Here is a 17,666-nt window from a genome sequence, read left to right on the forward strand (position 1 = left end):
AATCTTATCCAGATTAGACTATAGCAACGCCCTCTTCTTGGCGGCCCCAGAATCCACTTTGAATATTCTTCAGAGAACACAAAACGCTGCTGCAAGGCTTCTGACAGGCACCCCCCGGTGAGCATCAGCCAAACCAGCCCTAAAGGCACTCCATTGGCTGCCGATCGGTGAAAGGGTCAAATTCAAGGCCATATGTATGACCCACAGAGCTTTGCAAGACCAAGGGCCCCCGATGCTTAAGACCATGCTCTACCCATATAAACTTAACAGGTCCCTGCGTTCCTCCCAAGGTAACCTGGCTACTGTCCACAGAGTCAAGAAGGCCCGCACTGGAGGGTGTCGCTTTTCGGTGACAGCTGCAACTCTATGGAACGCCTTGCCAACCCAGCCACGCGCTGAACCTAACTACATGAAATTCCAGAAGCTACTTAAGACCCACCTTTTCCCGCAATAACCTTGACTCCCCTTTCTTCCCCTCTGCTTCTCCTCTCAGTTGTCAATGCAATCTCAGCGCTGGGACGCTCACGGGCAGCCAGGCGCTATAGAAATCCCTTTTCATTTCATTCATTCATTCATTCATATACAATTAAATTTAAAAAATGCAGTGTTATTGTGGAGCCATACCAAGGTTGAGAAGGATGGGACAAATCTGGGCCACACAGAGCCTGCGTTCTTAAAGTTTTATTTTTACATTATAGATTTATGTCAAAATATTCTGATAATCAGAGTCTCTGAAAAGCAATCCTCCAGTGACCCCTTAAAGATTTTTTAGATGGCATCAATAGAGAACACAAATTGTGAAAGTACTGTCTGCACCAACTGCAGACTGTGACTACTGACTTCATACAAGACACATATTCTTTTAATAATATATACAGAACTTGACTGTTATTTACATCCAAGTACACTTGTATCTGTAGAATTTAGCAGCATAAATAATATATTTCTGTTCCTAGGAAGGTAGATAAGCATACACAAATGTTAAATTATCTCAGATTTTCTTTACCCTATAATGCATCATGTTCTTTTGGGATAAGTAACAATTTTGATGTTCTTCATACACTAGATAACCTGAAATTAGACAAAGATGGGAAAGTGGCAATGTGCATCTCTGTGAGTATACTCACACACAATTTCATGTGTCTGTAAATCACACCTGCAAAAATTTCAATAAGTTCTTAACTCAGACACATTGACAACAAGAGAAGGTTTCCAAGCAGCAAAAATACACAATCTTAAAAAAGTAACATCTCCTAACAGGCCAGCCTTTTAATGAACACACCTTATCCGACACACAGTTCTCAAATGTAAAATGATATCCTGGATTAATAATTTGTGGAGAGGCACAAGAAGACCCCTGCAACCTCCCATTTTTCTTATTGCAGCCCCTCCGAGTAAGCTAACAAGCATCTCTGTGAAATCATGCCCTGAAAACCAGACCAAAGACCATAGCAAAGGTCAGAACTTGCTGTGGTGGCCAATACTGCATGGCCAGTTACATAACACTCCCCCTTTGGTGCCGATAAAAGCTTCTTTTCAATACACAGTAGTTGCCATTGCTATAAGAATTTCAGATGATCTCCTGAATTCTAAATTTACGCATACGGGCCTCTTTTTATCCAACACTGCTCACACCTATTCCTTGTCTTACTGAATGAACACTTTAGCTGATCTTTTCGACAATATGAGAACATCAGGATAAATGCACAACTGTCTAAGTAGAGCAGCCATTTTAACCCCTTCGATGCGGGGGTAATTACCCCACGGTGCGGTGGGGTCAAAGGGGGGGGGGTGAGCGCGGCGCCGCGGTGCTCGGGATGAGACCAGGTCGTCATGAGTTACGGTGGAGCTGTGCTCATGGCGGCCTGGTCTCGTCACGACCCTGCCCACTTATTAATTTGCCCGCACTGGCAGGGAATTAACCGCACGTGGGCGGAGCAGTGCCGTTATGACGAGACCAGCTCGTCATGAGCACAGCTCCACCGTGACTCATGACGAGCTGGTCTCGTCACGAGCACCGAAGGCCTAACTTAGGAATTTGACTAGTAAAGTGCTGTATCCATCTTCTACTTGCCATTACAAATGTTTAATATTTGGGTTCTATGAAATTATTCACATTTTGCAAACATTTATATTTTCTTGAAATATTTTCAAATGTGTCAGAGGAATCTGTAGAGAAAATCCATCTATGTAAGTACATCTACTTTGAATTAATTCTCAAAGTTGTCATTAACATTATGTATTTAAGTACACCACCGCATGCAGTTTGCCTATTAGGATGGTTCCATCTGTTACCCTAAAATCTAGTCCTACCTCCATGACTTGCATAGTTGCTCTCTGGGTAAGCAAATATATCTACTATTTCGAACACAGCATTTTTACGTGGGCAAAGCAGCACTTTTGTACTGCATATGCTGTGGACTCCAGGACATGACCACAGGGGCTTTTGAGCTGAGAAAGAAATTTGATAACTTAATAGCAATGACAACTACTGCAAAAACAATACATGCATCATACATAGTCAACCTCCTGGTATGCTTACATAGGGGACCTGATTCACAAAGGTAAACTTACACTTTCGTGTGAGTTTACTATTTTTCTGGTATTCACAAACTACAGGTTTAATTTTACTAATAGGAATTGTATGAGTGCGGAGACTATGCACATAAAAAGATATCCCTCAACAGTTGTAAAATTACTATTAGTATAATGGGACTCTTACTTTGTGGATAACAAAAAATAGTATATCTACACAAAAGTGTAAGTTTACCTTTGTGAATCAGGCCCACTTTTTCTTAATTTTATGAGATTTTATGCATTGTGTTCAACAACTCACATAAGTGGATGATTCAATAGGCAACCTAAAAATCAAGGAATTCATTGAGCAGTTTAACAGTCAGCAATGAGACCACTTTGCACATGTGCCTGTGGCTCACATGGAATAGGAAAATACAGTACTTACACTTTAACACATGTTCAGCAAGCAGCATGTTCTGTGCCATACAAATAACACAGCAGTCCAGATGTTCAAGAGTAACATAGGTTTGTAGATTCATGCTTCATTTCAATAACAAAACATAATTGTTTAGCTTCTTCTCTCGCTAATCATCCTCTGAGCAAGTTTTCTTCATTTCTTCATTTAGTAAACAAAACACACATTTGGGATTATATCATTGCGTATGACAATCACCTGTCTCTCGAATCCGAGACGCTGACGTATACACAATGTATATTCCAAGTCAGCAGTCATATCAAAGCCCCATCTAATTAGCCAATATGGCTAAATGCCAAATATACCAATATTTACTTCCTCTTTCTGTAGATCCCAATGAAAAGGATATTTAACAGTCACATCGGATTTAAAGTGCTGATGGGCCATAATCAGCGGAACTAGAAAAAAAGACGTACCTGCGATATAACATACTGTACATCAATGATATCACAGTTAAATAACCAACAAAGTAAGGGTCTGGGGTGCAAGCAGGTTCAGACCTTCAGCAATAACAGCATATTATGCTTAGGAAGAGCACTGGCTAAAGTAGTTAGCACATGCACAGTAATAAATACATTTTCTGAATCAAGTCCTTGTTATATCTCAGTCGATTCTATTCGCTCTAGTCTCGATGGAGTCCATGATTTCTTGTCTTCCGATTGTGGCGACGACGCCTTGGTCGCCATTTCATTCATCTTATGCTCCAGAACCTGGTTCTTCTGGTACATCTCCACATAGTTCAGCTGTAGCTGCTTCTGGTACTGTATAACTTTCTCTTTTTCCTCCTGCCAGGTACGGCGCTCCTCCTCGAAGTCCACAATTTGTTGATCTCTCTGTTGACGCTCCATCTTGAGCTCAACCTGGAGTCGCTCAAAGTCTTGCTTCAGCACACCAACGCCGTCCTCATTTTGTCGCTTCATTTTTGCCTCGTCACTTTCGCAGGATAGAGTGTCTCTCAACTTTTCAGTGAGGTCAGCGCTGTATTGGCCATGGCCCAAACTAGAAAGCGCCTGCTTCAGTCCGGAGAGTTCAAGTTCGCACTGGTTCAACTGCTCGTGCATGTGCTGCGCCTCATTCGTTTTTCTCTGCAGCTCAGTCTCGCAGATCTCCAGACTGACACTTTTGGTGCTGCATGTGTCCTTCAGGGATGCTATCTGTTCTTCTTTCTCCCTTAAGAAGGCTTTGGCCTCTTTTAGTTGTGACCTCAAACCAACTATGTCATTCAGTTTCTGAGTGACGTCTGCCTGGGAGTCCTTCAGCTGCTGCTTGAGTAAGGAGATCTCACCAGCCTTTTGGCAAACCTAAATCAAAAAAGAAAAAACATCATGAACAGATAGGCCTTTTTACCAGAATAACTCATTTTCAATGACATCAAAACATATTGAAGAGGTTTGTCAATTCTAGATGAAGGTATGAAGAAGCCTTTCATTCAAGTCTCACAGATATCACATTTTACTGATGTTTTCAAACTTCAGTCAATTGATTTTTGATAAACCTAATGCTGAACCCTAACCTGCATTTCAGGGGTATGTCGTCCAGGTCTTTCATCCAAGATTCAAAGTCATCTTCTCACTGATATGAGGTATGTAGCTACATGCTACAAAATGTAAGCGGTCTTGTACTCCAAAGATAGAACTAAACTGCCTTAAACGACTTCACCCAAAGTCACAAGGCAATAGAGGATGATGGTTGTGCTCAAGATTCAAGAGCTAGAGGAGGGGCATGAGACACAAAGGATGAGAGACAGGCCTGCTATACAAGAAAGATAATAGCTGGAAGTGAGGCAATGAGCACATAATCTAAGTGGAAATGGCAGAAGATGGATGAGTGAGGGAAGCAAGACATGCAGCTGAAGGGAGAGTGATCCAAGACAAAGTATACAGATATGATTGTATATAATATGAACCTATTTTTATATATATATATATATATATATATATATATATATATATATATATATATATATATATATATATATATATATATATATATATATATATATATATAAGGAGATCAGGTACATACAGGACTAATGTAAGAGGGTCTCTTTATTTTCTGTTCAATGAGATGAGTTAGTTGCCTACTTAGAGATTAAATCCGGTGGGTAGTAGCATGATAAATATGAAAAGGTTGTCTGATGGTAGTATACTTCCCTGTGTTGTGTTCACCCAGTGTGTCAGCGAAGGGTTAAGAAAATACTTGATAGTCATAATGTGTGGGACATGCTTACCTACTCACGCTGGTCTTGCCAGATACATGACTAAGTCGAAAAAGACTATGGGTCTTATTATGAGTTTGGCAGTGCGGGAGCGGGACAGCCCCGCTCCTGCATCGCCAAACCCATGTATGAACTGCCCACCAGATCAGGATTTTTTTCCTTCTGGCGGGAGGTTCTTTGGCGTCCTAGGGTAGTGCCTATGAAATAGGCACCACAAAGAGAATGACAAAATCAGAACCTGCACGTCATGGACTGCTGCAGTCCATGCCGTGCAGGCACTGGTGTGCATGCCCACTGCAGACATCTGCATGGTGTGAGGCACAAGAGAGCCCTGTAGGGCTAAGTTTTCTCACCTGCACACTTTTCATGGTGGTCGCACCGCCATGAAAAGTGTGGTGGTGAGGAAACTCGTAATATGCTTGGCAGGGCTGCAACGGCCCGCCAAGCAGATTGTGGCCTCAAGACCGCCGCGCCAGAGATCTCTGGTGGATGCAGTGGTACCAGGGCGGAACAAGCACCCTGGTTGCAATAGGGCGAGTCTGAAGGTCTGTGGACCGCCAGGCTCGTAATAACCCCATAATGTTTCATGGAGCCACAGGAGTCTCACAAGACTTACAACTTGAACTTTTAGCGACCTATTGACAGACTGCATTTTGCAGTACTTTAATACTACTTCACAAGTACTACAAAATAGTATTCACAAACCTGCGAGTATTAGTCTCAACATCCACCTCTTCGATGTAACAAATTTCAAAATGCTACAGCATAATTAACTTAAGTTCCAATTAAAGCTATGCTCAATTTAAATATATTAAATAAAAAATAAAAAAAAATTCTGAAGTTTCAATTAAAACACTAAGGGCCAGATGTAGGTCGGTCGGTAACGGCCGAAAATCGGTATTTTCGGCCGTTACCGACCGGTATACATGATTTGTCATGTAGGGGCATAGTTTTACAGAATCGGTAACTTTACCGATTCGGTAAAGTTACCGATTCTGTAAAATACTGAATCGGTATTTTTACCGATTCGATAAATGGCAGATGTAGGTGGGACTCTTCTGAGTCCCAAAGGCCCTACAAAATCGGTATTTTACCACACAATCCTATTGTGTGGTAAAATACCGATTTCAGGTGTGCATGCACATGTGTGCATGCACACCTAACCATGTGACAGACAGACATGCCCTTAGGGCATGTCTGTGTGCCACATGGCGCACATGCCTATTTGTGGGGTGCCAGGGGGTGTCAAAGTGACACCCCCTGCACCCTTGCAAAATTCTGTATTTACCGATTCTGTAAATACAGAATCGGTATTTCCCATTGATTCCTATGGGCTTTGAAGCCCATAGGAATCAATGGTAAATACCGATTCTGTATTTACAGAATCGGTAAATACCGAATGTGACAGATTCGGTATTTGCACATCTGAAAATACCTACATGTCCACCACATTGATTTACCGATTTTCAATTACCGAATCAGTAAAATTCGGTAATTGAAAATCAGTAAATCAATTTTATCTACATGGGGCCCTAACTCTCCCCTAAAGTAAAATAAATTATTTGTCTGCACTGTCGGTGTAGGCTCCTTTGCTGTTCTCAGCTCCAGCATCTCCTTTGGGGTATCTATGTGAGAAGCAAGAGGTGCAAGGTGGTTGAGAAGAGAGCTTACAATGGATCATCCTTTAAAATCTGTTATGCCCTTGCTTGAAAGGAACCACCAGAAGAAATCTACGCTCATTCTAAGAGGGCAAAATTATCAACTGCAACACTGGCCAATGTTCCTGTGGTAGAGGTGTATTGCGTGGCGACATGGGCCTCTCTTCACACATTTGCAAAGCATTATTGCTTGCATTCAGGAGGGAGAATGGATAACCATTTCACTTGTTTTGTGCAGCAGGACTTCCTAGTCTAACCACTCCTTGAGTCCCACCACCTGGAAGAGGTTCTTCTGCGGTATCTATTCAAAAGGTGAGGAATCTGCAGGTAGAAGTAGTTGTCGGAGGGTAAAGTTACTCCCCTACAGTAATCATCCTTGTGTGATGGATACTCGGTCTACCTGCAGATTCCTCACCGATCCAGCACGCTAACATGTTCTGAAGGCTGGGCAGACACTTTGAAACTAATAACTGTATATTCACGGTTGATCTCATGCTGTTCTTGTCTCTTTCAACAAAGGCTCAGAAAAAATGGATGGGGAACTGATGTCAAGAAGCCAGAGTGGTGCTACATAGATCCAGTGAAGTCTCATCTAAGCTGTCACCAATGATGAGAGAGAGCTAGGGCCTTCTAAAACTACAGGACAGGTACTGCAAAGTTTCCAGATCCAGGCTAGCAACTGGGAATACTGAAAAGGGAAGGAATCTGCAGAAAGATCATTGCCAAAGGTAAGTAACTTTTCCTTTGAGACACATAGGGTATGAAGGTGTTAGCCTAGGCAGTGTCTTGACGGCTTGTTGTTAGGTGAACTTTAGATTACTAATGTGAATTTGCAGCTTATGAAATTGTCACAATTGAAAAAAATTCAAACCACAGAATGTATTATTTATATTGAATGTAGTAATAAACACATATTTCAGAATGATCTTTGCATATGTTACATAGATTCTAATTGTATTAAAGTTCTAGGAAGACAGAGTTTCAGCAGACTGTAGAGTCAAAAAGACAGAGATTGTCAAAATGTGACCCAAATGCAATATTGGGAATCAGTATTGGAGTCAGAACTATAAGATCACTAAAGACTTCCTCCTGTCTGGCTATCGAGGATTCTGCCGCGCAGACTGAGTCCAGCTGTGAGACCAAGCAGAGTAATGTTATTCAGTCTCTCTGTTTCTTACTCTTAATAACTTGCCTGTTCTTCGTTTAACCAACATTTGTTTGGAGAAGTGTAGAAACAAACATCGCTCCCATTGGATGCCGATTGCAAAGCTAGGGCATTCAGATATCCATCCGCGGCCCATGGAGTCATTCCTGTAGGGCAGAAAAGCGGGGCGGGGAGGAGCAGGGTGGGGGGCTGCTAAAAACCGGAATATGGATAATTGGAGGTAAGTAAACAATTTTCTGCCCAACTGGAACTCCCTCCACGGGCCGTGGCTGCAGATATCAATCGGCTTGAAAGGGCGTTTTGTCAGATGAAGCCGCATTAATGATGTCGATTTATTGTGGTGCTCTGTCTTTTGTGATCTTCCTGATGCTGGTGTAGTGATTCTGGAGAGTTCAGTTGGGGGCGGCGGGTATGGCGCTGACACCAATGAAGGGATCAGATGTTCCTGTGAGGTAGACCAGGTTTACATGGAGGCCACTGACTAAGGAGTTTTGGGAGAGGTGAAACTTGCTGGACTTGGTAAGAGGATCTGGATGGCAGGTGTTGAAGGGAATGGTGGTGTGGTCAGTCTAGTCAATATGTAGTGAGGCTGACAAGTAATGGTCACTATAAACCTTTGGATGAGAGATTGCAAAGGTCACCGGACAGATGAGAAAAAGCAGTGAGTTGGATGATAAAGAAGTGGAGTACAAAGTGAGAGAGAGCACGGTGGCCCATTATGTATAAGAAAGGAAACCAACACAGAGTGGAAAGAGGATGGTCTTAGGCCCAAACGAGATGAGATTGGGAACTACAGTAACAAGGACCAAGCCAGGGTACCAAGGAACAGTACATATTTGAGAATATAACAAGGCCCAATATGGATAAGAGAGGGCAGATAGATATCAAAAAGATGAGACAGAAGCTAAGCATAAACTAGAGAGAGAGAGGTTGAAGGCAGGTGGCAAATGAGTGCTGGGTGCACAATGCATACGAGCAAGAGGAACAAGTGCACAGTTGTTGAGAAAGGAGGAATGAGACAATATACAAGACTGGAACAAGGAACAACACATTGGAGAGAGGGTAATGGAGTGAGACAAGAGGAGAGTAGGGGACAAGCTAGATGAGAGAGGAGGATGCTGGAGGTTGACGCTACTTGGAGCACAAAGATTTTGGTGGAAGGAAACCAACAAGCCTTTGCAACTGCAAGTCGTTGCGGTGCACAGGGGTTCGGCTCCTGTGGCTCTGACGAGGAATGCTGGCCTTAAACTTGGTGAGAGGGCAGATCAGGCCTCGAGGATGTGTTGAACCACCATCTGTGTTGCTGAACCTTTCAGAGTCTGTAGGAACCCAGGTTCAGCAAAACAGTCAGATTAGTTGCGGTGCCTACGGAAGCAGGGAAGTGACTCCTTCACTTCAAGGGAGATTCCTTCAGGTGTCTTGGATGTCCACAGGCCCTGGATGGGTTCCTGTATAGATCCCATGCATGGACGTTGCAGCAGACGAGCAGAGATCAGGAGCAGCAGGAGTCTTCCCGGTTGCAGCCTTGATGCCCAGAATGGAATCCAGCGAAGCCCAGAAGTGCCCAGACGGTCGAAGTTGAAGTGGTTTCTGAATAGTATTGTGTCCCACGATGGGAGGGGGAGGGGCTGGACAAGGGGAGGATACTCCCCTGTCCTTTGTCCAGTTTCGTGCCAGCGCGGAGCCAACGGATCCCTGAACTAGTTTGAGCTGGACTATGCATGGAGGGAACCAAATGTGGCCTGCAGACTATGTGGCGCAGGCAAGCGCACCGACCCTGCTCCAATACACTCAACTCTGTCTGGGAGGTGGTCGCACCTCCCTGTGACAGGATGCCTATAGTTCTGCCTTCCTGAGCTCAAGCTCAGCTCAGCTGCAGGAGAGCAGAATCGTGTCTCTGGTCGGCAGCAGCCCGTTGTGATGTCAGGGTGTAGAAGACTGATACTGGGTGCACTGAGATCCTAGCGGAGGGCCGTTACAAACGGTGTGAACACGACAGAGTTAGTTACATCCAGTTTCAAGATGGTCTTCGGGTAATGACGTTGTGCCCCTCTGTATGTTATATGGCTGTCTCACTTACAACCCGAGAGAATGAACCCGAAGGTTGTAGGGATGTCCTGCTCATGCAGGTGCACCTTCACACTTAGAAACAAGCATCCTGACTTCAGGATTGCAAAGGCCTGCTATAGGGGTGACTTATAGGTTTTAAGTGCAGAGACCTTAGATATAGGGAAACCTATATTGCTCGTAAGTGGTGCCAGCACCATCCCTCACAAGCTGCAATGGCAGACCTGTAGAGATAGTTTGAATGGTCTCCCATGAGTGGCATAATACATGCTTCAGCCTATGGGGGGGCTCTAGGTACCTATGCCCTGGGTACCTTAGTAACATATACTAGAGACTGATAAGGGTACCTCAGTATCCAATCTGGTATGTACCTAAGTACTTACCATAACAATTTAGGGGAGAAAGCAGAGAGACTGGGGTCCTGATTAGCAGGATCCCAGTCCGACTAGTCATAAACAGCATAGCACCAGGCAAAAAGTAGGGGTATAAAAGCGGATCGTACAAGGAGCTACACTTACATGGACGAGAATGGTACCAGGTGCAAGCTGGATGAAAGAAGACAGTGATGCACAAGACAGATAGGTGAGGTTTATGAGAGAGTGGGCTAGGACACATGAAAGATGATGGAGAAGACCAAAACACACAGCAGATAGATGGAACTAAGGCACTAGAAACACGAAAGAAAAGTGACGTCGATGCTAGATGAAAGAAGGGACTAGGCCATAAGATGCATGAGAAAGTAGACCAAGTAAACCAAGGCACAATAGAAGTTAAAGAGTTATAAAAAAGTATTAATTGAAGCAAAGTCCCATTTTCTCTAGCAAGAATACTGAAAGTCAAGAATCTTCTTGGGCAACTGTTTGCTACCCTGAAATCATTTACCAACCATGCATGTTTGTCGAGTGACAGGAATTCTATGACAAGCTTACAACTATTTCAATAAATCAAAAATAAACAGGAAGTCATCAATAAAGATCATTTAATAGAGGAACTGTCTCCTCAACCACCATCCATCAGACGAGAACTGCTGCTGGCAGATATTTTGCCTTGCCCATCTAGATAAAATTCTAAAAGGTATAATAAATTTGGCTCCCCTGAAGACTTTTCCCTATATAGGCCTTAACAGAACACATCCCAGTCAAATCACTGATAGAGAATAACATCAGCCTCTCCATAGGGATTGAGCCAGACAAATACAAGAAAAGCTTTGTCACTGTACTTTTGAAAAATAAAGCCAGCTTCGACCCAAATGACATGATTCTAACCCTCCTTCCATCACTGAGAAAATACATAAGAAAATTGTAGCCAGGCAGCTTTCTTCAATGGCAGGCCTGCGACATGTTTAAAGCGATAATTAAGTGAATGGCACAATCAGTGCACAGGCCACTAGGAGCGTTTAATTTATAGGTCCTGGGCACATATAGTACTAATTTACTAGGACTTACAAGTAACTTACACGTGACAATTGGGTGTAAGTCAATGTTACCATGTTTAAAGGAGAGAGCAGATGCACTTTAGCACTGGTTTAAGGCAAAATGTTTGGAGGAAGACCACCCAAAGACTGACTGGTCTAACACATGTCCCTCAGCTGAAAGTGGGGAGAACTACCCAACCTTCTGGGAGTTCTCATCACAAAGGCAGAAGAATTTGGACAGACCAGCAGCACTGGGGTAGTCTGAGCCAGTACGGTGTTCCACCATAAAGCCCATTCCCAGTATTTCTTCTGTCAACAAACTTTATTAGTATTTAATACAGTGACGGAGGACAACCAGTTAGGCAGAGGCATCTGAGGGGATCAAATCGGGGTACACATGTTAGGACATGTCAATCCCTCCAGTGATGCTGGGGAGTACCCAGCTGTCATCTCAGAAGAAAAGGGTGGTCAGTGTCACAGTATCGAACGGATGGGTCCTCATTTACCCCCTGCCGCTCCCCAACTTCCAAGGTGTATGCTCTTTTCCCCCTATAATTTCAAAGGAAGGAACTAAGTGTAGGTAGGCCCGTCTCCCAAGTCCGCCAAGCCCACCTGGGGTCAGTCAGTGGCCAGGTGCCTCCTCAGATCTTTGGGGTGTAGGCCAGGACCGTAGCGTTCCGTCTTTCCAAGGGTCAGGGAGAGTTTCAGTCCTGGGTCATACAATGGTCACCATTCATCACCCCTCTACAGACAGAGAGCCAACAGTGTTGGCCGAGTTTCACTGCAGGTCAGCCATAAGTATCCACCAAGCTTGTGCGGATTCCATATTCTTTTTTCCCTGGTGTGCCTCCAGCATAAGCACTCGTCCCTCCCAGTCCGCCCATCTCAGTGCTCGATGTTAGGATCCGTCGGCCAGTGCATGGTGATCCTGCGCTTAACCAACACAAGGCCTCATTTATGACCCATGTTGTGATTTTATGTTTATCTGGTAGGGGCCTAGTAGTCAGAATGTAGGAGAGAGGGTCGGGGAGCGGTTGGTGACCTCAGATAGCAGGTGCACCACTTCTGTCCAGGAAGGGATTAAGCTGGGGTAACTCCAAAACATATGTATGAGATCCCCAGTATCAGAACAGCAATAAGGACACTCAGGGGAAGCCGATGGGAAGTAGATACTTAGCTTTTGGGGTGTGAGATAAGCTTGGTGCAGTATATTGTAGTGAATAAGCTTGACACAGGCATTACATGATATTTTGGGAGCTGCCTCCCACATTTTAGCCCAATCTCCGTCTATCATAGGGGAACCTATGTCATCATCCCAAGGTTCACGTAGTTTATTTATTTATTTATTTATTGAAGTTTTGTATAGAGCTAGCTAGACCCGAGGGTATCAGAGCGCTTCACAGAATGTACAGTTTGCGGTAAACAAGAACACGAAAACAATAAGAGAAATAAAAGTCTGCAGACTGTCCACTTGAGAGCAACGAGGGTCATAGTTCGAGAGCGCCCAGTTTCGGGAGAGGAGGGTATCTGACCTGCCCCCAGATAGAATGAGAATGTCGTTATGCCAGAGAACGTTCTCGGAAGAGGGCGTTGTGTATGTCTTAAATTTAAGGAAGGAGGTGGTCATTCTGATATGGTCGGGGCGTTCCAAATCTTGGGAGTATTTCCCGAAAAGGAATTGTTTGCGGTTTTGTGCTTTCACCACACTCTTGCCTACCTGCGTAGGAACTTCATCCAATCCTGCAAATCATGTCAGACCCCTTGGAGTATAACACGAAGGAAACAAGAAGACTACGCGATTAGATCCAGTTTCCTCTTCTGGTTCTTGAAGACAGTTTTAACATTCTTTCCTGAACTCAATCAAGCTTTCCTGGTGGCCATTTTGGATTGATACTGTACCAGTTTGTATCATGATGTTGCAGGCATCAAGCTGGCATCCTTCCAGTGAGTACAAAACTTTGCAAATAGTCTTGAGTTTTATCACATTTCTTGTGCCCGCAGGGATCTTCACTGGTGACTAGTGTAGAGGGAGTGTGGGAGATTCCCACACTGAATTCAGGAAGGGGACTGGAAGCTCAATCTAAATATAAAATGACTGAAAAAAAAGGTGCCAACTAGAGGAAGAATGGTTACAGAGAAAACATAAGTTCTCTTTTCACCTCACATGACCTTCTTCTTTAATACACTCCCCTTCGCACACAACGTTTCCTGCACCCAACTTCTGAACGCGATATCCCGTTTGTTTCGGTAAGCTTTTAACATTCGCGCGGTCACTTTGATTTGATTTATTTCCCGCCATGCACATTAACTCGCACAATTACGGGTGTTCTTTATTGTGGGTTCCTCAGTTGTTTTATTAAGGTTTCTTCAGTTTGACCTGCTTTCACGCACGAATTCACTTTAAACCAACGAACCACTGCTTGAAGTTTCCGTTTTTCATCCTACCATTTTACACTCTCAGTGCACTGTTTTAGCGTATTCGACCAACCCACCGACTCCTTTTTTGCACTTATGTTTTCTCTGTAACCATTCTTCCTCTAGTTGGCACCTTTTTTTCAGTCATTTTATAATTAGATTGAGGTTACAGTCCCTTTCCTGAAACAGTGTTTGTTTCCTTTCTAGATAAAGTCGAGTCCCCTGATGAAGGGACTTTCGTCCCGAAATGCATAGGGATTTTCTGCATTTTTGAAAACGTTTGTGATGGATAAGACATTCCACAACCCCACTTAAGTCTATATGAAAGCAATATATGACTACTTGAATAAAATCTTGATGAAATTCACTGACTTTTGAACTCAAATATTATTGGAGATTTAGAGGTTTGTTATACCTCCAGAGGAGCACCTACATGATTCAGTGTGGGAATCTCCCACACTCCGTCTACACTAGTTTTCAATCAAGAGTCCCTTAGCCAGAAGGGACCTTTCCTGAGGCGCCCAGAAACGTGCTAAATGACTATTTAGGATTACCCATTTGAAGCAACACTAAAAACTTAAGATGTGCCACACCACCATTTATATCTTCACTGGTGAGACATTCAGGAAACAATGCAATTTAAATGCCAATGTCTCACTCACAAGACCTTTCGTGGGTAGGAAAAATCAGGGCTGTCTAGGTCTTTGGATACTTATAAACCTGTATGATATTTGCGCGTCTTGATTTCAGTGCATTTCTTCACACCCTGGGTGACGAAGTCCTAAATGCAAGGCAATAATAATAACACTCAGACTGAGGCTCGGATAGACAAGTGAAGGAATCAGGGGACACAGTGGCTAGGACAGGGGACCAAACACATGAGCGATAAATTAGACTTTACGCATAGGTGGGCAGAAGCTGGATGAGAGGGCCGTAAGGTAATTAAGTGACGGAAGAAAGGCACGAGTTGAGAAAGAACATTAGTGACCCAGACACATAATGCACGAGAAGGGAAATGAGACATAGGACTTTTGAGTTAGTGAGTGGAGCAAGGAGCACAGTAGATGAGAAAGGAGACTGGCACAACCTGAGTACAAGAGTGAAACAAAGCATAAGAAACATGAGAAGGAGCTCTCCTTGTAGGGCAGGTAGAGAGGACACTGGGGCACAGAATGGACAACAGAGGGGACAATGAGGGGACAATGCCAAAAGGTGGATGAGTGACTGGACTAGGGGAAAGGTGATCACTGAACATGGGGCAAGGTGCAGAAGATGGATGAGACAGTGGGTCCAAACGTGATACACGAGAGAAGGTCAAGGCACTCGCTGGACCAGAGAGAAAGTGAACGAGAGGAGGGGACAGAAGAAAGAGGAGTGCACCAAGGAACCCAACTGATGAAAGAAGAGTCCAAGGCCCAGTAAAAGTTAGAGATTGGACTGAGTCACGAGCCAGAGAGAGGAAAAAGAGGCGCAAGCCGATTATAAGATATAAGATGAAGACAGTTGAGAGTGAGTACCCTTTTTAATGTCTTTATGTCTCAGCCGGCTTCATTGGTCGAGTAATTTGGCTGTAACATTGTTTCCTATGTATATGATACCCAGCTGCTCTTCGCTTTTGAGGGATCCTCTTCCTTGGAAGAAAAGTCATTCAAGGATTGCATGTTGGCGGTCTCTGATTGGATGCAGAGCAGCCAGTTCAAATGCAATTCAGAGAAAAATGAAATTCTTCTCTTTGGCTCCCACTCGGACAACTGGTGGGAAGCTGCTTGGCCGTCTGCTTTGCTGGCTCACCCAGTCAAAGTGGACAACCAACCGTCCATGCAATCCCAGATTTCTGCGGTAGCCGGTATGCGCTTTGGGTTGCTTTGCATCCTCAAGAACTTTCTGTATCTCCTTCCCTTACATTGTAGGAAGACGTGATCCATGCATTGGCTACATCGCGGCTGAATTATGCCAGCACTCTTTGCTTAAGAGTGTCTAAAGCTTCACTAGGTCATCTCTAAGTGGTGCAGCATGCTGCTGCCCGGCTCATCTTGAGGCTGCCTAGACGGACTTCGATCTCCCCCTTTCTGAAATCTCTGCATTGGCTTCCTATCAAGAAACGGATCCGTTTTGAATCACTTTCTCTGATCCTTCATGCGGTGTTCAGGCCAGCCCTGGTTACCTCTCTCATAGATTCCTCTCTTATTACCCTACCAGACCTTTGTGAGCGTCGTCCTCCCCCTTGTAGGTATTGCCTTGCATTAAGCTCATGAGGAGGGGAGGAAGAGATTTTTTGGATTTAGCAGCTAAAGCCTCGGATCAGCCTTTGCTAGACCTCCAGATGCTTCCTTTGAAGGAGGCTGAAAATCTGTCTCCTCTCTTATGCTTACTAGAATTTTCCTATTTGTACATCTGTGTATCTTAGACTCAGTGCCGAGACACTCTTTGATTAGCCTTGCGCTTTACAAACCACATTTATTTATTCATGTACTTTGTCATGAATATTGCAGGTGTTGGTCCACACTAGAACCCTAATGCAATGCCTAGAATCCCTACAATAAAGGACATAAGGGATTGGTATCTGAGGCCACCTGCACATCTCACATTTTCATGCAGGGGGGGGGGCCTAGCAGAAACACACAGTATTCCCATCTTTGGGCCAGCCAATCAGCAGAAAATAGGACCTTCAAACAACCAATGAGACCCATGAGCTGTGCCCAATCAGAAACTGTATGGATTCCGATTCTTGCCTATGCAGAGGTACTACGGGACATATTATCAAGCGGCAGCAATAATTATCGCTGGCAGCGCTTAGCATGAGATTTTTTTATCACCGGCTATCGCTGGAAATTATCACCATGCTAGCGCTGTATTAACGACGCATAGCGCAATGGCGATAATTATTCCAGCAATAGCGGTGTTTTCCATGTAACATCCCTGGTTTTCCAGCAATGTTCCATGGAAAACGACGATAACCTTGCTGATACGACCCTGTGGTCGTATCAGCATAATCCACCCCAATGTAAAGTATAGGTAAATCAGCATTTTAGCAGACGTTAGTTTTTGTCGAAAACCGTGGTTTTCGCCAAAAACCAACGTCTGCTAAAATGCGTGGGATTCCTTGTAAATATCGCGATGTGCACATCAGCGATAATTTACAAGCAGTACTATCCAGTGACGCCCACTTTGCATCTCATTGGAGATGCAAAGTGAGGCGTCGGGGAAACGGGTGCTAACATGCGCTAAAGCATGTTAGCACCCACTTGTAAATAGGGCGATAGTTTTATCTCCGCTTTTTGGGCTTTTAAAGCCAAAAAAGCGGAGATAAGGCCCTTGTTGTTGATATGCCCCTACGTTTTATAAACGAGCAGAGTCCCGGGGCCTATTTAGTGTCCAAAGAAATATCGGAGGAGGCAATGAATGGTACCAGGTGACGGCCAGAACATTCATGTGCACCTAGGCATGACTGCTGTCCCTACACTAGTGTCCGACCCACGGAGCTGTGGAAGGATATGAAAATATTCGCTGACTATGAAATAAAATGTGGGAGAGAATGTGGCCTAATGACCAGGGCGGTCGACCTCGGAGCTGGGGAACCAGGTGCGAGTATCGCAGGGACGCTCAACATTGTGTGATTCTGGGCAAATCACGTAATCTCCCCGGGCCTAACAAAAAAGATTGTGTCTGTCTGTAACGTAACTGGTGCTCATGTAAAGCGCTCCGATACCTTCGGGTCTAGTTCGTGCTATATAAAA

General features: G+C 44.1%; 1 protein-coding gene across 2 annotated transcripts in view; it reads right to left on the reverse strand.

Moving 5' to 3' along the window:
- Window positions 1–666: 666 nt before the first annotated feature.
- Window positions 667–17,666, reverse strand: part of LZTS3 (leucine zipper tumor suppressor family member 3) — a 177,755-nt gene continuing 160,755 nt past the window's right edge. The window contains exons 5-6 of one of the 2 annotated variants that reach the window (XR_015309795.1): window positions 2,019–4,293; window positions 1,245–1,961 (exon numbers count right to left, since the gene is read on the reverse strand). Coding sequence is in view for 1 of the 2 variants with exons in the window: in XM_086964292.1 (XP_086820418.1) it covers window positions 3,589–4,293 (705 nt within the window). In the remaining variant the exon portion in view is untranslated. Of the gene's footprint in view, window positions 4,294–17,666 lie in introns of both variants that reach the window. The other variant, XM_086964292.1, reaches the window with a different exon arrangement.

The sequence above is a fragment of the Lissotriton vulgaris genome, chromosome 3_2, assembly GCF_964263255.1.
Source record: "Lissotriton vulgaris chromosome 3_2, aLisVul1.2, whole genome shotgun sequence".
Classification (NCBI taxonomy): Eukaryota; Metazoa; Chordata; class Amphibia; order Caudata; family Salamandridae; genus Lissotriton; species Lissotriton vulgaris.